General features: G+C 36.2%; 6 protein-coding genes and 1 non-coding gene across 10 annotated transcripts; 4 read left to right on the top strand and 3 right to left on the bottom strand.

Annotated features, from left to right (window-relative positions):
• Positions 1–3,947: 3,947 nt before the first annotated feature.
• LOC125214971 (chlorophyll a-b binding protein, chloroplastic) lies at positions 3,948–5,436 on the top strand. Its single transcript, XM_048116234.1, has 4 exons — positions 3,948–4,105; positions 4,364–4,584; positions 4,657–5,171; positions 5,250–5,436. The coding sequence occupies exons 1-4, from the start codon at positions 4,050–4,052 to the stop codon at positions 5,265–5,267; spliced, it is 810 nt and encodes a 269-aa protein (XP_047972191.1). The 5' UTR covers positions 3,948–4,049; the 3' UTR covers positions 5,268–5,436.
• A 3,051-nt stretch (positions 5,437–8,487) lies between these two features.
• Positions 8,488–8,568, top strand: TRNAL-AAG. The gene has a single exon. It is a non-coding gene; the product is annotated as a tRNA-Leu (tRNA).
• A 266-nt stretch (positions 8,569–8,834) lies between these two features.
• Positions 8,835–11,213, bottom strand: LOC125212080 (alpha-ketoglutarate-dependent dioxygenase alkB). The gene is made up of 7 exons (XM_048112121.1): positions 11,038–11,213; positions 10,773–10,924; positions 10,330–10,688; positions 9,716–9,854; positions 9,525–9,591; positions 9,308–9,429; positions 8,835–9,139 (listed from the first exon to the last, which is right to left on the bottom strand). Exons 1-7 carry the CDS (start codon positions 11,130–11,132, stop codon positions 9,000–9,002), a joined length of 1,074 nt encoding a protein of 357 aa, XP_047968078.1. The 5' UTR covers positions 11,133–11,213; the 3' UTR covers positions 8,835–8,999.
• A 773-nt stretch (positions 11,214–11,986) lies between these two features.
• Positions 11,987–15,521, top strand: LOC125213834. Of its 4 annotated transcripts, XR_007175027.1 has the most exons (7): positions 11,987–12,288; positions 12,538–12,641; positions 12,882–12,995; positions 14,133–14,216; positions 14,430–14,537; positions 14,783–14,935; positions 15,386–15,521. XR_007175027.1 is itself a non-coding variant. In XM_048114585.1 (5 exons), the coding sequence occupies exons 1-5, from the start codon at positions 12,030–12,032 to the stop codon at positions 14,484–14,486; spliced, it is 618 nt and encodes a 205-aa protein (XP_047970542.1). In that variant the 5' UTR covers positions 11,987–12,029; the 3' UTR covers positions 14,487–14,676. The 4 variants fall into 4 exon arrangements, 1 of the variants encoding a protein (XP_047970542.1); XR_007175028.1 differs by lacking the exon at positions 15,386–15,521 and having other exon boundaries at positions 14,787–15,150; XR_007175026.1 differs by lacking the exon at positions 15,386–15,521 and having other exon boundaries at positions 14,783–15,150.
• Positions 15,522–15,676: 155 nt separating this feature from the next.
• LOC125213833 (protein ROOT PRIMORDIUM DEFECTIVE 1) lies at positions 15,677–18,456 on the bottom strand. Its single transcript, XM_048114584.1, has 3 exons — positions 18,359–18,456; positions 16,165–17,717; positions 15,677–16,071 (listed from the first exon to the last, which is right to left on the bottom strand). The coding sequence occupies exon 2, from the start codon at positions 17,713–17,715 to the stop codon at positions 16,444–16,446; it is 1,272 nt and encodes a 423-aa protein (XP_047970541.1). The 5' UTR covers positions 17,716–17,717; positions 18,359–18,456; the 3' UTR covers positions 15,677–16,071; positions 16,165–16,443.
• Positions 15,795–16,480, top strand: LOC125213835 (stress-induced protein KIN1-like). Its single transcript, XM_048114586.1, has 3 exons — positions 15,795–15,896; positions 16,026–16,094; positions 16,207–16,480. The coding sequence occupies exons 1-3, from the start codon at positions 15,795–15,797 to the stop codon at positions 16,279–16,281; spliced, it is 246 nt and encodes an 81-aa protein (XP_047970543.1). The 3' UTR covers positions 16,282–16,480.
• A 1,458-nt stretch (positions 18,457–19,914) lies between the features above and the next one.
• LOC125215984 (probable methyltransferase At1g27930) lies at positions 19,915–21,221 on the bottom strand. Its single transcript, XM_048117577.1, has 2 exons — positions 20,671–21,221; positions 19,915–20,431 (listed from the first exon to the last, which is right to left on the bottom strand). The coding sequence occupies exons 1-2, from the start codon at positions 21,192–21,194 to the stop codon at positions 20,125–20,127; spliced, it is 831 nt and encodes a 276-aa protein (XP_047973534.1). The 5' UTR covers positions 21,195–21,221; the 3' UTR covers positions 19,915–20,124.
• Positions 21,222–21,362: the final 141 nt, after the last annotated feature.

Below are 21,362 nucleotides of genomic sequence, written 5' to 3'. Positions count from 1 at the left end.
AACGTAAGATAAGTGCGAAATAAATCTAAACTTTTTGGACTTCCGACTAATTTTAAAGTTACAAAATAAATTTAAATTTACGAAACTTGAGTTACATTCACTTTGATGATAAGTGATAAGAAAATTCACTCTTTAAATTCCTATTTTTCCATTTTTATCTATAAATTCACTATAGCAAAAACCTTAAATTAAAGGAAAATGATACCCCTTTGTAGTATGTATACGATCTTGATTGATTGATAGAAAATATCATTATTTGATTTGATTTGTACCTAAAATATTAATCAACACATGCTGATCTTGTGATGACTGAGCAAACTTAATCGATTTCTTGTGATCAGTCGTGTCACAATGGCTTACCATAATTTTGTCTTATTAAACTACTCCTATTATCTTCCTTGAGTTGTAGGTAAATGTGTTTTTATCTCATGTGTATAAATAATAAACTTCAAATAGTACTTAATTAAAGTGTATGAATGAAAATACTACTAATAAACTTCAAATACTCTCTTCGTCTCATTTAAGATGACACACTTTCCTTTTTAGTTTGTTCCAATCAAGATGACACATTTTTATTTTTGATAACTTTCTCTCTCCAATTAATACATTTAGCTACTTTTTTTTTCTTTCCAATTAAATATTCAACTCTCTTTCTCTCTCCATTTAATATTTCCACACACCATTTCCCTCTCCAATTAATCACAATAAACAACTCCTAAAATCCCGTGTCGACTAAGAAATGTGTCATCTTAGCCGAGACGAAGTGAGTAGTACTTAAAAGTGTATCAATGAGAATTAAGGGATAACGAGCTTATTTGTACTGTTTTATTCTGTTCTCTTGTTTTGTAATGATTTTAAATAAAATAATTGTTTTGTTGTTACATTTTTTTTGTTATTTTTTAATTGCTTATATATTATGTTTTGCTTCTGTATGCAATGGTAGTTCGTTATTTTTTTCATTTGAGTGTTTTGTAACATACTCTCTCCGTTCGTGAATAAGAGTCTCATTTTTTTCATTTTGGTCCGTCCGCGAATAGGACTCCCGATTCATAATTATTATGAATGATAAAGAGGCATCACATTCCACTAACTCATTCCACTCACATATCATTTAAAACTAATACTATATACAAATGAGACTCATATTCCACTAACTTTCTTCCACCGACTTTTCTTAACATTTCTTAAAATTCGTGATGGAATGGAATGTGACTCATATTCGCAAACGGGGAGAGTATCAAAAACGTGTATTAAACTACTAGTGCATGTCTATTTAATACTACTTGAATACTTCTTCCAAATACCAAAATAAACTATGCTAGTGTACATGTGTATAAATATTTTATTTATGCATGCATGCACGATGGATAGTTCATATAGATGATCATATCAAATTAAGATAGTTGCTTGACTAAAAAAAGCAAAAGCTCCTAGTCATGAAAACTAGTGTCTCAAGTTGATTAGCACACCAAGTTGTTTAAGGGTGAATTTGTGAAATGATAGATTCCAAAATAAGGATAAGACTGAAATTGTATCCACTCTCATCATCTCATATTGTCAATATAATTTGCTTTAATATTTATCTTTTTCATTTGTTGAGAAGTTTGGTGTTGCCAAGTCACGTCATGATGATTTTGATTTGTTTTTAAATTAGTGAAGTGAGATATGCAATAGATAATAAAATTAATATTTATAACACTTTTCGCTTAAATTTGAGCCCCAATAAAGTGTAGTAGTATTATCTATGCTAGGCATATTATTCAAATTAAGGTAGATATTCTATTTTCATATGTAACAAGCTTTGTTAATTATATCTTACATTAGACTTTCAATTTTCTTAATCCAGCAAATTCAATCAATGCTAGTGCTACAGTTTAATTGATCAAACATGCACGAAAAATATTCCTTAATTTAATAGTTGTGGATTATCACAATCATGTCATTAAGTTGAAAAAAACAGGATAAATTAAATGGGTATATACATATTCCACATAAAATATTAGACTATATGATTATAATACTATTAAATTCGGCCCATGTTATTCCGTTGTCACGTTGGGCTTACCAAAAGTTGAAAAAAATAAGTTGGCAATCATACTAAGCTTATAAATTAATACAAAACTTGGATAAATATAAGTAAATAGTTCTTGAGTAGACAACTTTTGATTACTTAGGCAACACGAGTTTAGAAGATGCATGAATTGTAATGAAAAGTTCGGTGAATGTTGAGAAAGCAAAGTCGTGTAATGAAATAGAGACATCATATTAAAACCAAGTGTCCAACTTTATTAATTTAATTTAGTGACAACATAATAAAACCAAGTGTCCAACTTTATTAATTTAATTCAGTGACAACATATAAAACCAAGTGTCAAACCTTATTCATTTAGTTCTTTTGACGGCTGAAAATGATTTATATGCAACTTTTCACCGTATACATAATTTTGAATATATTAGATGAATTGGGTCGACGATAGAATTAATTTAACCTAATTTTAAATTGATTGTGTGTTTAGCAATTTCATCAATTATACTAGTATTTCACTATTTTCAATTTATCAATTATTTTAAATTTGATTTAAATTGAAATAATTTGGAACTGAAGAGATTGAGATATAATTACTTAAGATATTAAGATAAAAATAATAAATATGTTAATTAAAATAAAATGAAATTAATAAAACCACTAAAGACACAGAATTTCGATCACTAAACCAATTAATTTAATTCACTTTATACTTTTCTAGAAATGATGTTTATCGTATCTCCCTCTTAGATGAATGTATATTGACTAGTTTTATAACGAAAAGAACATGATATTTGAATATCTAGAAAGTCAAACTGTTGTAAATAGGTTGAATCTTCTTTTTTTTTCACTATTTTATTCTAAAAATTTAAAAAATAGTCCACATTGAATATTTGGTAATAAATTATCGAGGGAGTGAGAGTTTCCAATCTTTCACCTGAAAGAGTAGGAATTCCTCTATACATTGGGCCTAAGCCCATATGTAAAATGATTGGGCCCACTACCAATGTTCAACAATAATGAAAAGCTTTTACTCTAAATTGGGCCGCGTGTAACATTAGATCTTGATGTCAGTTAAGTTTTTTTTTTTTTTTTTACTTACTTGGGGCCATCACTGTAGATATACTTTTATTTTTCTCATATTCAAGAGGAACCATAATGATTCTCCATTTATTCAGTAGTTGAAAAGAATACATTATGTATCAATTAAATTGTGTTTTATCGTCAGCAAGTAGATGCAGTCATGGGATACATATGTCAATTAACTTCATCGGTCCATAAACAATAATCTTGTTTTCCATTTTGGATTGTGTCTATTCTTTTGTTAGTTCATCTCTTAATAAAGTCTCTCCATTATCAATTCTCCAAACTATTTTCCTATCAATTTTTGCATCAAAACTTATGTGGTTCACTAACAAGATTATTAATAGTAGACGGATGTAATAGTATATAGGGAAACTAAAATATGAAGTACTCCTACAAAAAAGAACCGAAACTTAATGCAGATGAGAGCATGTAAGAAAGTGCTTAAACTAAATAACTGATTTAAAGTTGCAAATTAGGCATGCTCAAATTCTACGGAGAAAACGACAAGACCGGTAATCTTTTTTACGTATTATAAAACGCTCAAGCCAAAAAGACGGCAAAGGCATACATGACAGTTAGTTTTTTTATTGTTTTTTGTTTCCTTCTTCTTTCAAGAAGAATATTGCAAGTCTTCACATTTGTTATGCTCAATTAATAAAAGAAAAAGGGTTGAAAATTGTATACATAGAGAAGATATAGAGATGGAAATCTTGATAGAAGGTGACAGCAAATGAGAAATAGGTGAGAATGAGTAACACCACAAATTTAGATTTTTGCAGCCAAATGGCAGTCACATTAGATTTTGTGGTGGCCACATGGCATCTCAACCAGCCAATCACACCTCCACATTCATATCCTAATTAGATAAGCCCCATTCATCCATACATTTAACTCTCTATTCCTCAATTCTTTCACACACATTCCTGAAGACAGAAAAATGGCCTCTGCTTGTGCTTCATCAGCCATTGCTGCTGTTGCCTTCTCCTCCCCAAGGTAAATCTCCCAATTCCCTCTCATCATCAAGAATCATGAGATAATCAAAATCATTAGATTTACCCTTAGGCCTCATTTGATTTGCTTTACTTGATATGATAAGTTAAGATATTAGATATTATAACTAAGTTCTATACAAAACTACGAACCAAACAGACCCTTAGCATATGTATCTAAGGGCTCATTTTGTTTGCTTGACTTGATATGACAAATTAAGATATTGTGTTTAAACTAAGAAACCAAACATGCCCTTTGCAGCTCACAGAAAAATGGATCAATTGTGGGAGCAACAAAGGCCTCTTTCTTTGGAGGAAGGAAGTTGAGAGTGAGCAAGGTTACTTCGCCTTCCGGGAAGCGATCCGTGGCCGTCTACGCGGCAGCTGATCCCGACAGACCGTTGTGGTTCCCCGGGAGCACCCCTCCCGAGTGGCTCGACGGCAGCCTTCCCGGAGACTTCGGCTTCGATCCTCTCGGCCTAGGTGCGTTAGAACCGGCCTAGAAAAATCGGTTATTACATAAATCGGGTTTTGAACCGTTTTTTTTTTTTGCAGCGTCCGACCCGGAGAGTTTGAAGTGGAACACGCAGGCGGAGCTCGTCCACTGCCGATGGGCCATGCTCGGCGCGGCCGGCATTTTCATCCCCGAGTTCCTCACCAAGATCGGCATCCTCAACACCCCGTCGTGGTACACGGCCGGTGAGCAGGAGTACTTCACCGACACGACCACGCTCTTCGTCGTGGAGCTGATTCTCATCGGCTGGGCCGAGGGGAGGAGATGGGCCGACATCCTCAAGCCTGGCTCTGTCAACACTGACCCCATTTTCCCCAACAACAAGCTTACGGGAACCGACGTTGGCTACCCCGGTGGGCTGTGGTTCGACCCTCTCGGGTGGGGCACCGGGTCGCCAGCGAAGCTCAAGGAGCTGAGGACGAAGGAAATCAAGAACGGACGGCTGGCAATGCTGGCGGTCATGGGAGCATGGTTCCAACATATCTACACCGGAACAGGGCCCATCGACAACCTCTTCGCTCACCTTGCGGATCCCGGCCACGCCACCATATTTGCTGTGAGTGAAACATTACAAGTTCAAACATTAAACATTTAAACTTTTACAGTCTACTAACAGTTTTACTATGACATGCAGTCTTTCAGCCCTAAGTAAGGAACGAAACAACGTGTCGATCGAGCAGCAGCAACGGGAGGAAGATATTCTTAGTTTGTCTTTTTTTTTTCGAATTAATGTTGCATTGTTTAGATGTGTAATGCTACATCCTTATGTGTGTAGAGAAGGGGTTAAGCCGTGTACAAATGAATCTGAGAGATCCTAAATACACACCGTGTCCATAAACATACCGATACTCATGCATAGAGAAGAAAGTTTATTGAATCTAGATTACAAAAGGCAATCAATCATAAAAGCCGAGTAAAAAGAGCGCGCAAATTGAGCTACACGTCCTAATTCTAGAAACGAGCATCAAAACCAACAACAATGGTACTGTATAAAAGATTATATGCACAATAATAGATTGCGTTGTGGAAAGCCTAGGTCTTAACAATGAAACACTAACCTGAAGCGAGAAATTAGCCCTGTTAACACCGGGTTTCGTGGTCTTGAATGCTACTGATCTGGCTTTGGCAGTAGGCAGTTGAGGCCGTGTGCATCGACTTTAATTCATGAAATACCTGTGAATGACGAGGCAGCAATTGTCGAATTTCATGCGTTATATCAGCGAATTCAGCAATTATATAAGAAAGAAACCAGAGATCTAAACAACAATAAATTTCTAACCTAAACTCAGAAAAAACAGACATTTCAGAGATCTCATCAATGAAATCAGACACACAACAGTTTTGAAAATATTCAGCAAAAAGATGAAGAGGAGTACCCCAACAACAAAAGCTCCAATAACACAGAAATATCACATAAGATTATATAGGCAGTAAAAATAAAGGTAAGCCTCATTCTAGAGAGAGTCACAACCATTACAAAGCAACATATTTAACCAACACATGCAATTAAATGAGTAAAAGATTCCCAACAGAAAATATCCATATCCGAGTTGAACTTAAAACAAGACACGAAATCAAACTAGACATTAATATCCATATCGAGTAAAACAGAAGTAAACTAGAGATCAATCAATCCACAATGTATTGCAATATCTTCCAATGCCACAAACACCTCAGCCGAAAGAACTCGTATCACAACCAAAATTGCCGAAATTCTGAAAAAAGGAAAAACCTTTAACCACCCAAACACCAAAAAGATTCATCAACAGAAAACTAACAGCAATTCCCAACAGTCATTGCTGTGTGTCTTCTCCATTCTAGAGAGTCGCCATTACAAAGCAACATATTTGGCATTTTTTTCTTGCGCAAAGCTCAAACAAAACATACAATAAATGAGTAAAAGATGCACAATACCTCAGCTTTCAATAGTCAAGAACTTAAACAAGACTACAAATCAAACTAGATAATACATTTAGGCAGCATTATGTTCATTAGACAAAATAAGAGTGAGATGCAATATGACATAAGTGAAAATGGATAATCATGAGATACAATGTAATCTTGAGACAGACCAAGATCGGGCGAAAAAAAGCAACCGAACATGAACAAGAGATAAGATTAGAGATGTCCTTTGCTCACAAGTAAACAAGACAACCAAATGACCCCTTGAAATCGGATTTCCATATCCCAGTATAGCTGAAGTGGAACTAGAGATCAATTCACAAATTATTGCAATATCTTCCAGAGCCGCCACAGCTGGTGCAGCCCATCCGGCATGCGGGGCCCATCATAGGGGTCTGATCCATCGCCTGTTTCACAAGAACCGCGCCGGCCAAAACGCTGAGGCCGGTGGCGAGCCCATGAGTGAGTAAAATAAGGAGATGGGAAGGGGAAAGGAGGGATTTTGGGAGATGGGTTGGGTTTGAATTTTGAATTGGGGGGGGGGGGGGGGTTGCGTGAAGGTCGGAGTTTTGGAGGTGGTGGAGGATCGGCGTGGAGCTGCTGGTGTTGGGCGCTTTCAACTTTTTTGTGTGGATTTTACCTTGTTTTTTTCTGTGATTCATTTTGATTTTAAGTGTGACGTGGCGGCGTGTTTCACTGCTAGGTTGGATTATTTGGTGTGGATTTTAGTGCTAACTGCTAACGGATTTTCAATTTTATTACTACTATCAAATAGATTTCTTGTGAATAATTTTGTGTGTGATAGATTTTTGGCGTGCTACGATGAATGTATTTCTGAATTTAGTGTCATATGGACTACTTATTTTGTGTGTGAGTTTAGTTTTATTGATGTGTGCTATCAAGATCGCAATTTTTTATATTTGTGTTAGACCATACTTCATGACGTGTGTTTTAGTGATATGATAGATTTTTGGTGTGCTATGACGATTGCATCTCTTGATTTTAGTGTTTTGATTAGATTTTTTGAAATAAGTTGGTTTTAAGCCATAACTTTTATCAAGCTGAAACTTGCATAGCTTCAAGTAGATCTATTCATTTCTAGCCCAAAGTGCCATATAAATTTTTGGAGCAATAATAAGCAACCAAATTTTGTACAACCAAAACAAGATTATATTAGTTATTTTGATGTGTTAATTAAATAATAAAATCATAAATATAGTTAGTTAACAAATTAAAAACAATTTATTAGTCTTTGGCCTCATTTTCAATTTTTTATTTTTATATTTGAATTATTTTCATTATTTTTCAAATTTGAATTAAAGTATGCATTAATTATATTTTATAGTTCAAAAAAATTTAAAAAATTATACTCAAATACCATAATACTATGCACATTCCTTATACAATATATATGTATATACTTTTTAATTAAATGCATAAATAAATTACTTTTTTTCTCAAATAAACCAATTTTTTGTTGTACAAAATTCGGTTGGACAGACTTATTGAAACTTTTGGTGGCCTGTGATAATTGTATTCCTCAATCTCTGTGCTAGACTACTTTTTGTCTGTGAATTTTAGTGCCATGAAAAGTTTTAGATATGTTATAACGAGTGTATTCCTTGATTTTAGTGTTATAACTATCTTTTGATCTTTTCTATGTGATGACAAGAGTATTCTTCAATTTAGTTCTCCATTAATACAATTCTCAGTGTACTAATTCCTATATTTCAGTGCTAGACTACATTCAAATAAAAATATATTGGTGAAATTTTAACAAATTACTCTTTTGCTATATATATGTAACGCTTTCAATCTTATTGTTTATGCTACACACCATTAACATCTGCGATTGATACCTTTACAGATTGAAACCCAAGACTCAATGTTTTCAATTTGTCTAGAAAAAACAGGCACAAAAACGTGGGTATTCATCGATAAGTATCTGAAATGTCTTAGAAACATCATAAGTTGAGATGGCCGAGTTGGTCTAAGGCGCCAGATTAAGGTTCTGGTCCGAAAGGGCGTGGGTTCAAATCCCACTCTCAACAAAGATTATTTATTTTTTGAATCTTATACTTGTTTTATTTTTTTAACATTTATCTTGTGTTATTTCTTTAAACATTTAGTAGAACATTTATCTTGTTTTAGTAGAACATTTTCTTTTACATTTACCTAATCCAATCTAATCTTTACTGCCTAATAACTTTCCAATGAATATCAGTTATTTTAGTCTTATTTTGACAATCTATTTGCATTTTAAAGGTTCTTTTCCAACAAAGAAAAAGCAAGACTATAGCTAATAAGCAGTTGACGATTGATGTTCCACTATATCTTATATTAACCCAAATAAACTAAGTTATACAAAAATTCCAAAAATCTGCCCATAAATAAGGTAGAGAAGTAACAACACTCAATGGAAAGATACACCATCTACTTGTGTAAACTGGCTTTCAAGATGGGATATGGAAAGATACATCAATTAGAAAACTTGTCTGATATTGATGTTGATTCTTGAAGTCCTAATGTAATCCAGATATGCATGACCATCTTCTTGTGTAAACTGGCTTTCAAGATGGGATATGTCAGCATTTTCTGCATCGGTAAATATACGAGGAACACCTGATGTCGGAAAAACAAGAAATTTAGTCAGTCAGTTTGTCAGGCGACATCAACGTTACTCAATCAACTCTAGTTCAGAGAAGTGCCATAGAAACAGTATACATACTCATCAGTGGAGTAACCAAGTTACAACTGCAATAAGAAAAGAAGAATGGGAACTAGTATTACCATGGAAGCATTCCCTAGCTTCTCCAGCCATAAGAACGGCATCACCACTTCGGAGGAACATTGCAATTGGTGTATCTTCCCTTGATTTTCCCCCAAGAAGGAATATAGCTTTGCAGCCCAAGCTAATTTGTGAAGAACATTGTTCTAAAGTTAGAATTCAGGTTATGCTATATAGCAGGAGAACTTACTTTAGACCGAACAAGTGATAGAAAGATACCTCATGCTTACAATCGGCTTGCTCCAGTCTTTTTCCATGTCATCAAGGTGCCCACCAAGCATATCGCCTGAGAGAATAAAATAGCACCATGGGGTAAGGAAGAGTTGTTAAGTTCAAAGGGATTAAACAAATAAATAACAACAGATTTAAACATTAGCACTGTCATTGAAACCAATAAGTATAGAACATACCCGAACCAAAATAGTTCACGATAGCAGCTTCGGGTAGGAATTCTTCACCACAGGGCATGGCAGGAGCTGCCATTCGTTTCGCCAACTGGCACAATGCATCGGGAATCTTCTTATGAGGTAGAGAAATGTTATAGCTCCGCTACACATCATAGGAGTTACTTCATGAGCTCCAAATAATCCAGAATGGACTAAAGTGTGGATTCATAATCAACACTACAACATAATAGGATCACAAACACCAACAATATTGGGAAAATAAAAACAAACGGACAAAGAGAAATGTGTGCTTATTCATCATTAGCCAGATTTAAATCCATTGACTTTCTAGAGAATAGGTTACTCGTATTCAACATTTCATTAGGTAGACCAGAACCCATTAGTGAAGCTCAAGAGTTAACCCCGAGTTTGATAATACAATCGGAGATGTACATCAAAGTTGATATATAACACATGTATATATATAATATTCAGCACGGAATTTGCAAGCTAAAACCTTGTCCATATGATTTAAACAGCAAAAAGGGGCAACATCTTCTAGAGGTATATAAAGCCAACACAGCCACACAACTCAATAGCAATCGAGAAAACTATCGAAAAGAGGATTCTAGCAAGACCTTGGACCAGTCAAATTGCAAGCCAAGAGTACTCCATCTTAACTTACGCAGCAAAACAGAAGCAGGCACTGATTTGCACGCATCTTTACTACGCAATTCACCATGTTCCTCGACAAACTTGTACCGGGGAGCACACACATCACTCTGCAAGGCATTAACCTCAGAACAAACATCATCCTGAAGTCTTTCTACTTCCACCAATACCCTCCGCTCTTTAGCAGACACAAACAAATCCTCTATAGGGCCATAAATTGCATTGTGGTTTGTTCGATTTGGCGGTTGAGGAAAGCTGGCCAAACTCTCCCTTATCCATTGCCGCTGCTCTTCAATACTCAAGGCGCCAGGAATAAAATAAAAACCTATAATTGAAACCAAAATCAGAGCTTTTTAGAAATATATAAACCGGAAAGCTTTCATAAGTCATGTACCAAATGCCAGCATACCTGGGCGGCTTTCCAAGCAGAAAATAGGTCGATCAAAATCACGATTTAACACCGAAACTCCATCGTTAAGCTCAATGTTGCAATTATAGTCGTCTAAAATTGACTTGAAATCTATGACCTCTGATAAATCCACAGGTCTCGTTACCTTTTTCCTAATGCCAATAAATAAACGAATCAAACTACACTCGAAGCAGAAAATTCTCAGATAATTCACAGAATCGAATTAAGATACATAGCAAATTAACTAAAAATTAAGAATTCATACTTTTTGGTGTTATCGTAATAGATTTTGTATTTCTTTTCAGCTTTCCGGAAAGCTGTCCGCTCTGATTCATCGGTGGTAACCTCTGATCGGTACATTATGAGTAGAAGAAGTTTCTGAAATTGAAATTGGGAAATTTCTCTAGGGTTTTGCAGAAGAAATACTGAGCAACAATTAGATGGGATGAAGTTTACGGTGTGTAGATGCTCATCCAATGAAAACTTGCCACGGTAATGTATATGGGTTATATTATAAATTAATTTAAATTATAAACTGTGAATTATGAATTCAATAGTGTAATATATAGTCATTGTATGAAAAAATTACCATGCGAGTATTTTTTTAAGTATTTAATTAATTTGATAAAAATATATAATTAAAGTTAAAGTCGTGGAAAAAGACTATTATTTGAGTTGAAAGAAAGGAATGCATTAACCATTTAAGCATAAAATTTCTACATTTTTTAAGGATTAAAAGCCAAAAAAAAGAAGTAGTACTAAGTTTGGCCTATCCCATAATTTTTAAAAATGTGCAATTATATGATAGTTTTAATATTTTTTTCAATTGTCATGAGAGAAATTATGTAGTAAGTGGAGTATGTTTTAGCCAATAAAAAATATCACATGAACAAAACATTCGGCTATTTAAACAACGTCACTTAACACATTTAGTCAATTATGTTATTATTTTCTATGCATGTACGCAATATACATTGATAAATTTAGAAACATGAAATTTTTTGGTATAAGATAATTGAGAAAAATGCCAAAATTAGGATTAAAGTATATTGATGAGTTGAAGATAAACGAATTTGAAATACTTAAAAATCTATACTCCTATATAAAAAAATTATGCAGGGTAATACTGTAATTAACATTTAAGCAATCCAAAATCCAAAATGATGGAGTAATAAAAAAAGCAAAATATTCAACTATAAAAGCAAAAGAACGAACAAAAAAATCCGATTGAGCTAGAACACAAAAAAATCATCAAAAATGGCGTGCAGAATTGCTCTCCGAACCGTCTTCTTAACCGAACCTCGGCTGCCTCTCTCCTTCATTCACACCAATTTCTCCAGTTTTAGGCCAATTAAGAAAATATCTACATCCAATCCAAGCTGCGGTTGCCGAACAGCACCAAATTCCAAGACCTACCACTTTTCGCGTTATTGCTCGAACAAAGCGGATTCATCTCCATCAGCCGACGATTCCGAGCAAGGACCTCCTCAGGAAGCCGTTTTGAAGGCCATCTCAGGTTTTCTTTTTTCCGCATAATCACTTTTCAATCAATATTCTTGTGTTTATTAATAATCTATTGAAAAATTTATCTTTGTTGAGCGAATCGTTTGTTTTGCCCTATTGTGTTTAATCATTTTGTTGTTAAATAAAATGCGGTGAGAAATTTTGAATGAATGGGGATTTTGTGAGATGCTTAATCTTTGTTATGTTTCATTTGTATTTGAAAAAGGAATTTGGTGAACTTAATTTTTTTTTGAATTTTCAGAAGTGTCAAAGGCAGAGGGAAGGGTGGGGCAAACTACTAATGTGGTAATTGGAGGTACAGTTGCTGATGATTCAACCAATGAGTGGCTTGCTCTAGATCAGAAGGTAGAGCTGTACAGTCTTTCAACGGCATTGCGGCTCATTTGAGTTCAAATATAGGCCTTTTAAATGCACCATTTCCGTTTATCTAATGAATATTGCAATGGAAAGGATTGTTTTCCCTTGATTAAATTGGATGTTGCAGTTAATCTTTAAGTACATGTTGTGGCTCAAGTGTCCATTATTACGTTGTTTGAGCTATCTAAAATCTTTACTGATTGGATGTCACACATGTATGTGTCATAGGTGAACTCTTATCCCACAGTTAGAGGGTTCACGGCAATTGGAACCGGAGGTAATGATTTTGTGCAAGCCATGGTTGTTGCTGTTGAATCAGTACTTCAGATGCCAATCCCGGAGGTAAGCATGTGCTTTCCCACAATACGAGCTTTAGTTGATTTAACTCCGTTGTGGGTTGCTCTTATTTTATGTGATCTTTTCAAGACATTGATACCTGATAAAGTTTGAAATGTTATTTCTTTTCTTTTTTTTGTAAGTTAACTTGTGAGCTAACCTACTATGGTTCAATAGTATTAATAATTTTATGTTGCAATACAACAGAGCATTTCCATTGACTGCTAAAATGGTTATTAGTTCTTAGGTAGTGAGAAATTTGGTTTAAGTCATTGGCTGGATAATGAGATTATTATTCGTATTCAATATAATGATCTTTGGAAGTGTAAGAAAGGACAGGACAGCTTTCTGGTTTTGAGGTGTTGACTCTGAGTTGAATACTGCCAAAATTTTCATTGATAATGATTTCTACCTCTAAACATTAGTCCATTCTGGTTTGTGAAGTTCGGTAGTAAGAAAGCTTTTTCCGTTGAATTGAGAACATATATCCAGCAAAGAGGTTGACGTATCTGCATTAGATTTTCTTTCCTTGCTCAAGCTACTTTCTTAGGTGATCAGTTGAAAGCTAAATTTGTGTAGAAATCTCAGTTATTCTCAAGCTCTAAGATGGTAATTTGACATGCGATCCTTGAGATATTTAGTGGGATACCGTGAGCTGAAGTTAGATTCACGTGAGTAGAGGATTTAATATATCTACGAACACGTTGGAATCTGGCTCTGTCTAGAGTTCATTATCCTCTTAACATCTCAGGGACGAAATGAAGATTCAACGTTTCTGATTGGTGGTTACGTACGTTGAAGATGATTTAGACGTAACAAGAGGTCTACCTTAGGGGATATCATTGGAAAGTGAGGTCCCAAGGTCATTATTGTTCTCATAGAGTAAAACTTGTATTATGGAACAATAGATCAATGGCAGAAAACATTTGATATTTTGAACTGAAACAATACAAAACAAGAACGATATAATACCTCTCTTCCCCCCAGAAAATAGCTGTAACTCTGAACAATTCATCACATTAGATACTAGTAAAAGTAATCGCAATGGCAGACCATTAAATAAATTTAACAACAACGTTGTTAGCTAATGAAATAACTTCACTGCAAACCCAACACGCTTAATCCTATCATATACTGGTGCAGGGTCAAGTGAAGCAGAAGATATCATCTGGTGGCAAATACGTATCAGTAAACATCGGACCCGTGCAAGTTATTTCCAGTGAGCAGGTATTATCTCTCTCTCTCTCTTGGTGGGAATGGTGTTAAGTTTAAGCAGTCAAAATGTGCACATCAAACAAACATTACTCGAATAAATAATCATTTGGGCAAAAGACTCCGTTATGTAGTTTATAACTGAAAGATGCTATTGAAATATGGATATTTTGTTATTCGTTGGAACATATATAATGCATCTTATGTGATCGGGTTGCGTTTGTCCAGGTACAAGCGGTATACAATGCTATGAGACAAGACGACAGGATGAAGTATTTTTTGTAAAACTATTTTCAGTTGGAATCTGTATAGAAGGCTGGATATCCAAACTTGCAGGTGTAACTCTTATTTTCTTTGGCTTTCCTACTATATTCGTTTGTGATGTTCGCCTATCTCCGTAAGCTGATATTAGGCTTAGCTAGTTACCTTGTGACAATCATTAGTAATTTATGATTGTGAGTTTTTTATGTGGTAATTTAGCTGAGAAATGGATCCTCAATGGAATATAGTTGTTGAGGCTTTGTAACATCTATAAATTTTGGTAAATCCACTGAATATTCAACTTTGAAATTTTTTTGAAGAAAGGAACGCTGTGTGCAATGAAAAATAGAAGCGTAGAATGTCTCTGTTTCACATCAACACAGAAGAGCTCACTCGGCTGTGGTTTGCTATGCCTGCAAGCATTCAAGTGCGAGCATGCCATTACCTGACTCAATTCTTCGAGGCGAGCCGTTGTAAGTTGTCATCGGCCTGACCTAATTGTGTCATCTTTCCCATCCCCAGCTTTCAAAATCCACAGAGCAATCTTTTTAGTTTTTATTTTTCAAACAAATTTTTCTATTCACTCTTGTCTCTCTTATTAACCAGACCTTTGGATCCCATGATATTGGGAGCCCATACTCTCTCTTTTCCACTTGAGATACTATATTTTTTTCTTTGGGATGTCTCATATATCTCTTAAAATAAAAACATCACTTACTCTCACTATATTCTCTTTCTACTTAACTTACAAAATAACATTACATAAAATCTCGCGTCGAATAAGAAATGTTTCAGTTGGAGTGAGACGTAGCAAGTATGTTTTTGCTTGTAATATTAGTATATCAATAAGAAAAAAATGGTTCTAGTAAACATGATATGCGGAACAACAAGAGCCAAACTCTGATACTACGCTTTGGTGTTAGAATGAGACACAACTGAATGTCTTTCCGAACACCAAGAGACCAAGCTTCGACCAAACTAGACGCAGTAACATAACACGGACCGACAGTCATCTAGATCGGCCGGCTAGACCGAATTGGAAAAGGCCGTGAGCATAAGAAGGATTTTCTTACAGAGCAGCCATAATTGAATTTTCTTACAAACAAACATGGTATGTGGAGTGTTTAGCTTCTTTTTTATTTTCGATTGAATTTTTTTAAAGAGTGCAGTTACAATTTTGTTTATAAGTGGTGTAATTAAACGTTGGAGAAAGATAATGTATGAAAAAATGACATGAGAAAATAGAGGATCTAAGTGTTTGTGAATCAAGAAGAAGAGATAATTATGGCATTGATGCCACATGGAACAACCCTCAAAATTCTATAAATTGCAATGCTAAACAGGTCTCTCTATCAAATCAACCAACACACAAATTTCTATATCAAAATGGAGAATGCAAGCTATCACGCCGGACAGACCAAGGGCCAGGCTCTGGTACAACCTTGATCAACAAAAGATACATATTCCATGCGATTCCACTTTTCTTAAATCCGAACGGAGTCAAATTCACGGAAGGACGAAGTCCTATTTGAGATTTTATAACTGAATTATTTGGTGTGGCAGGAAAAGGGCAACCAGCTGCTGGACAAAGCTGGCAATGCTGCACAATCTGCTAAAGAATCATGTCAAAATGTATATTCACATTTTATAACTATGTTCTGAGCTTTTATAAGAATCGACAAAACTAGAAAATCGAACAAACCCGATAAATCATGATCATGTGTTGTTTTTCCCATTGATATAGGCGGGACAGCAGGCGCAGGCGAAGGCACAAGGTGCTGTTGATGCTGTCAAGGATGCTGTTAACTCAAACAAGTGAGAGAGAGAGATCATGATCACCATGTCACATGCTTCCTTCTATTTTTATATTTTTATTTTTCCTGTCGTTGAAACCATATTCATTTGATTTCATGTTTGGGTTTCATTATGCTAGTTTCTGTGTAGCTAGGTTTCCTTTCCTGTGTAAGGAGGAATCACATCATCATTTGAAGTAATTCTGCAAGATTGGAATGACAAAATCACCATCTTTCACAGGTGTTCTTCCATTCTGATTTTGATTGAAAACTTCATCATCTCCACGCCCTCCGGCTTCTCTGTCTTCGTCTTCTTCTTTCAATTTCGTCGCATTACGACAACCCAACAACATGAGCTCCAACATCCGTCTTCGAACATCATAAACTGCATTTGCCTCAACCAAACAATCTCCCTTGTAAGCTTCTCTAAGAAACACAATTTGACTCTTGCCTTTAGTAGCCACGTAAAAAATCCCGGGATGCTTCAAAAGGAGCTCGCGCACGTTAACCATAATCCCGAGATCCTTTCTAAAATGCGCCAATCTCTCCACGTCCATCATCTTCTCCTCGGTCAAGGTCAGGAGCTCGTGGATGATTCCGACCGCGCGCTTCTCGTACCTCTCGACTCCTCCGCACGTGCGAACACGAACGCGGATGCTATCCGTCCTTTCGTAAGGCTTCAGGTAGGAAAGGCGCTGCCAGTTCTTCAGCTTCTCCTTAAACCCCGCAACGATCTTAAACCCTGTTGGGAAACTAATGGGGAATGTGTATTTCGTCTCGAATTCACTCAGCCATTTCTCTCTGTATTCTCTCTCCCTCCATTTCTCCACCTCTGCTGTGAAGCTTACCGCCCCTTCGATTAACTCTACGACCTCTAAATCTACCATTCTGAATACCTCGCTACGCTTTCTGATTATCGAATCCCTGAAATTTTCGGGTAACCCCAGTTCCCATCTCATCAATCTGATCGCATGTATGTGAACTCTCCCATTTTCGGACATGGCTAAGATCTTTCTGATCTTAATCACATTGGCATCCTCCATGTTGATCAAGATCTCATCTTCCAGCTTCAACAATTCGACGAATTTCGAAGTGAATGTGCAGCACGCGTTCCTCCTCACCGGGTGCGTGAACACCTTGAAAACGTGAGGGTATTTGCGGAGGATCTCGCCAGCGGTGAGGGTGTCGACGCCAGCGTGCAAAGCCCAGCGGGAGAGGAGATTGACAGAGACGTAGGGGCCGCGTTTCTTGGCGGAGACTACGTCGTAGAGACCGAGGATGAGGACGAGGCGGCGGTGGTGGGAGGCGAGGCGGTCGAGCTTTGCGTCAAGGGTTCGGGTCTCAAGACGAGTCTGAGCTGTGTTGGCGGGCTTCTTGAAACGGATTTGTATCGAGGCAGTAAACGGTCCACCGGGGAATAAAGAGCGCGATGTGGCAGTGATTTTGTTTAGGAATCTCATACCTGTTAGAAGGAAAGAATAATCAGATTGATTATCTTCCATACGTACGTAACACTCTTACTCGATCAGTAAACCAACCGAATAAATGATGCCCAAATTCCTAACATGCCACAACATCTAAGTCGAAAACTTAGCTAGAATAAGATGACCACTCTTTAACCATTTCAAACTTTTAACAGGTAAAATGATGCACCAACCATGAAAATCATTGCTATCAGCTCCGAAGTCGAAAATCAACAAAACTAGTGGCAAATGAGACTTATGGATGTCTAGTTTGTATGGATAAATTTGAAGCTTTTAGGATCTATAACCATTTTCCCCAAATCAGCCATAAATGTTATGAAAAATCACTATAAATTCAGCTGAACTTTGGTGAAAAGGCAGAAGACACATGTAGCTACATTGTATAGAAATTTGAGCTGGAAAGAGAGGGGAAATTCCTAATTGTAGATATACCTCAAATCATATTCAAATGTTCTCACAGCAACATGCAAATAAACTCAATTTAAACAAGATAAATCCCCAAATTTTAATTTACAGATTCTATATCAATTTCTTCTCCGCCAAATTTTCATCATAAAGACATGAACTACAAATACTAACCAGTAGAGCAAAGAATTAGAAAGAAGAGAGAGAGATATACCACGAATGCGTGCTGGAATTGATCGGCGGCGACTGTCCGACGAGAGAGGGAGAGTGCCCAATTTTGTTTCTGTCTCGTTTCCTATTTCCGCTTATTTCTGAAACAAAAAAATTATATTATGTAAATGGGCCTAAACTAAAATAAAAGCCCAACAAATTCTGAATTAGTATAATATTTGTACTAGGATTTAATATCATGATATTATCTAGAATATTACTTTCTTTTATAAATTTTAAGGTAGATATATAATATCACAAACTTACCTATGATTGTTAATTAGACTCTTGTTTGATGAGGTGTCGGAATGTGTACATGGACTTGGCTTATGTTTTAGAAAAACGGTGTCGTTTTATATTTTTTTACTTTGACCTTTAATTTATCCCCAAATTAAATCATCTATTCTCCCATTAATTTTCATTTTCCATTAATCAAAGCAGCACCAACGACCTAAATTCGGGCCCTCCACAAAATGAATAGTTTAAAAATGAGTACTCCACAAAATGAGATAACCATTCCAAGCTATGTTAGCATAAATTTTTTTTATCAGAACAAATCAATAGTTATCTTGAAGAAAATGAATCAATAATCTTTTAAAAATAAGTTTTAAAAGAGGATATGTGAAATTAAAATTTGACGAAATTTAGTAATTTAAATGTAAAATATACCCTTAAAACCCTTTAAAAACTTAATCGCAGATGATCTACGTGAATATCAACCATTTTACGGTAGGCAATTCAAATTTGATTGGAAAAAGAGATTAAAAAGATCCTATGTATAGCTTCCACTTTTCATGCAGAATTTTCTAGTAAAAACAAACTTTTTTTAATCTTTATTAAAAGAAGATAATTTGTCACACAAATTAATGATGAGAGTCAACATGCCAACCCTAAATTTGACAGCACCACAAAAGTTTCTATAAAGTAGGGAACATCTATAATTGAACTAAGATTTTCCTATTTGTGAAAACGAAATATAAATAGCACAAGTTGGGATTCCATTACTTGTCTATGATCAGAGCTTTTATTTATTGTAGTATTTTTTCCGGTTACTCTTTCTTTTATAGTTTGGCTTAGATAATATATATATTTCGATTTGTTTCACGGTCTTTTAGTCACACTCATTCATGTGACTAATTTAATTATAAATAATTACTATATTTTGCTTATCTCTAATTATTCCAGTATTATTAGGTCAAATATACCGAATGCCATCATAGTATATAGATTCTCAATTCTCGTGATATAAACTGACAAATTACTTAACCTTATTTTTCTAATCATCGATCACCTAACATATTCTTCCTACAATAAATTAGCTAAAAAATTATTGAAAAATTCATGAATTTAGGTCAAACTTTGATATATTTCGCTAATTTAAAAATCATTATATATTACTACTAATTTGTTCGAATTATTCCACTTTGAAAAAATTCGACCGTATAAGTAGTAAAGTATAATATATTGTTGATGTTTTACAACAAAACAACGTCACTCTTTAGAATAAACGACATCATAAAACTCACCGATAGGGGACATATTTATGTATGATTTTTCGACTATCATATTCAATTTCATCAATAAAATTCAACTTGAGATCAAAAAATCCAAATTTCATAATTTTTCCTTCTGATTGCGAAATGGAAAGATTTAACTAATTTTCCTGATTTACAACAAAGTAGTAGTAATAATTTATTTATTGTAATCTATCTATTTTAGTATTTTAGTTATACCATTTCGTTGTCAAGTGACGATGTGGCGCGGCGCAGCCTAGCAAAAGTCGGTGTTGATATCGGCGGCGGGCGGTATCTCGAAATGCCACAGCCTCCCCTCCGCCTTGACTAGATATTTCTTGCATAGGAACGCCTCCGCGTACATTTGCTCCACCCGCCTGTCCACGTCGTGCAGGAACACGTGCGTCACGCCCGCTCCCTTCCGGTTCCTCGCCATCACCGCCGCCGAGTATATCGCCGCCATCCTTCCCGGGGCCTCCGGGAAATACCCCCGCGGCGCGTCGATCATTATCAGGTCCCACTCCGTGTCGTACACTTCATTCTCCAGCATGTTCAGCGCTAACCTACGCACATCAAATTTATCCAGTAAAACACTTTCCTTCCAACCAATAGATGACAAGTCACTCCATAAATATAATACTTTTCCGTCCCTTGTAACATAAATAAATATCGATAGAGGCTGAAATTTCTAAATTTTACGTTGATGTAAAAAAAAAAAATCGATTGAGTTAGGATTTTTTTTGAAATGAAGAGGAATTCATTCTCTACTAACAATACTTCAATAAACTATGGTGGTAATTACCTGCATTTGTGGTTGCCACGTAGGAAGGATTTATGGGGAGAGCAGTGAGGGTCGGAGCGGAAATGTCGCATCAATTCGTCAGCCTGGGAGAGTTGGGTGCGGTAGGGGACGGTGTGGGCCCGGAGGGCGGGGGCGTCTCCTATGACGGTTTGGACCCACTTGGGGTCCTCCTCGAGGAACAGCGTCTTGCCATGTGGGTTGAGGGAGGCCCACATGAGCGAGTCGCGCCCGAGCCCGAACACGAGGAAGTTCGTGGGGGCCAGGGCGCGGAGGACGCGGAACGTGACCGAGATCTCGGCCAGCGACTGCTGCGGCACCACCGTGGACGTCGCGTACTGGAGCACGGCCTCCAGCTGGAGGCTCGTCGCTGAGGACGACGCCCCCGCGCCGCAGAGGAATGGCGCGGAGGTGTTTTTGGCAAGGAGGAGGAATACGAGCGACGCGGCGGCGAAGGATCCGATGGCCACTAGGGGCAGGGGCCAGCGGCGCTCGGCCTTCTTGCTTTGGTGGTTGCTTTTTTGCATTCTTGTTTTTGGGGCTATGGGTTTGGAGAGAGCATTTTAATCTACTACACTTCATTTGACTTTTTGATTAAAGGTGTTAATTGGAGTAATTATGAAAATTACACCTTTTCATGATTAATATTGTCAATTTTGATATTATTGATGATTTTCTATGATTCTCAAAATCGA

This window comes from Salvia hispanica, chromosome 3 (genome assembly GCF_023119035.1).
Source record: "Salvia hispanica cultivar TCC Black 2014 chromosome 3, UniMelb_Shisp_WGS_1.0, whole genome shotgun sequence".
Taxonomy (NCBI): Eukaryota; Viridiplantae; Streptophyta; class Magnoliopsida; order Lamiales; family Lamiaceae; genus Salvia; species Salvia hispanica.
Note: the sequence above shows the minus strand (reverse complement) of the source record. Positions and strands in the feature narration are given on the sequence as shown.

Excerpts from the sequence above, each read along its gene's own strand:
- LOC125214971 (XM_048116234.1), top strand. The coding sequence starts at position 4,050 with ATGGCCTCTGCTTGTGCTTCATCAGCCATTGCTGCTGTTGCCTTCTCC. Across the intron at positions 4,106-4,363 it reads GTTGCCTTCTCCTCCCCAAG|CTCACAGAAAAATGGATCAA; the intron begins GTAAATCTCCCA and ends TGCCCTTTGCAG. Across the intron at positions 4,585-4,656 it reads CTTCGATCCTCTCGGCCTAG|CGTCCGACCCGGAGAGTTTG; the intron begins GTGCGTTAGAAC and ends TTTTTTTTGCAG.
- LOC125212080 (XM_048112121.1), bottom strand. The coding sequence starts at position 11,132 with ATGTACCGATCAGAGGTTACCACCGATGAATCAGAGCGGACAGCTTTC. Across the intron at positions 9,592-9,715 it reads CGTGAACTATTTTGGTTCGG|GCGATATGCTTGGTGGGCAC; the intron begins GTATGTTCTATA and ends TTATTCTCTCAG. Across the intron at positions 9,140-9,307 it reads AGCTAGGGAATGCTTCCATG|GTGTTCCTCGTATATTTACC; the intron begins GTAATACTAGTT and ends TTCCGACATCAG.
- LOC125213834 (XM_048114585.1), top strand. The coding sequence starts at position 12,030 with ATGGCGTGCAGAATTGCTCTCCGAACCGTCTTCTTAACCGAACCTCGG. Across the intron at positions 12,642-12,881 it reads GGCTTGCTCTAGATCAGAAG|GTGAACTCTTATCCCACAGT; the intron begins GTAGAGCTGTAC and ends TATGTGTCATAG. Across the intron at positions 12,996-14,132 it reads TTCAGATGCCAATCCCGGAG|GGTCAAGTGAAGCAGAAGAT; the intron begins GTAAGCATGTGC and ends ATACTGGTGCAG.
- LOC125213835 (XM_048114586.1), top strand. The coding sequence starts at position 15,795 with ATGCTAAACAGGTCTCTCTATCAAATCAACCAACACACAAATTTCTAT. Across the intron at positions 15,897-16,025 it reads AGACCAAGGGCCAGGCTCTG|GAAAAGGGCAACCAGCTGCT; the intron begins GTACAACCTTGA and ends TTGGTGTGGCAG. Across the intron at positions 16,095-16,206 it reads CTAAAGAATCATGTCAAAAT|GCGGGACAGCAGGCGCAGGC; the intron begins GTATATTCACAT and ends CCATTGATATAG.
- LOC125213833 (XM_048114584.1), bottom strand. The coding sequence starts at position 17,715 with ATGAGATTCCTAAACAAAATCACTGCCACATCGCGCTCTTTATTCCCC.
- LOC125215984 (XM_048117577.1), bottom strand. The coding sequence starts at position 21,194 with ATGCAAAAAAGCAACCACCAAAGCAAGAAGGCCGAGCGCCGCTGGCCC. Across the intron at positions 20,432-20,670 it reads CGTGGCAACCACAAATGCAG|GTTAGCGCTGAACATGCTGG; the intron begins GTAATTACCACC and ends TGATGTGCGTAG.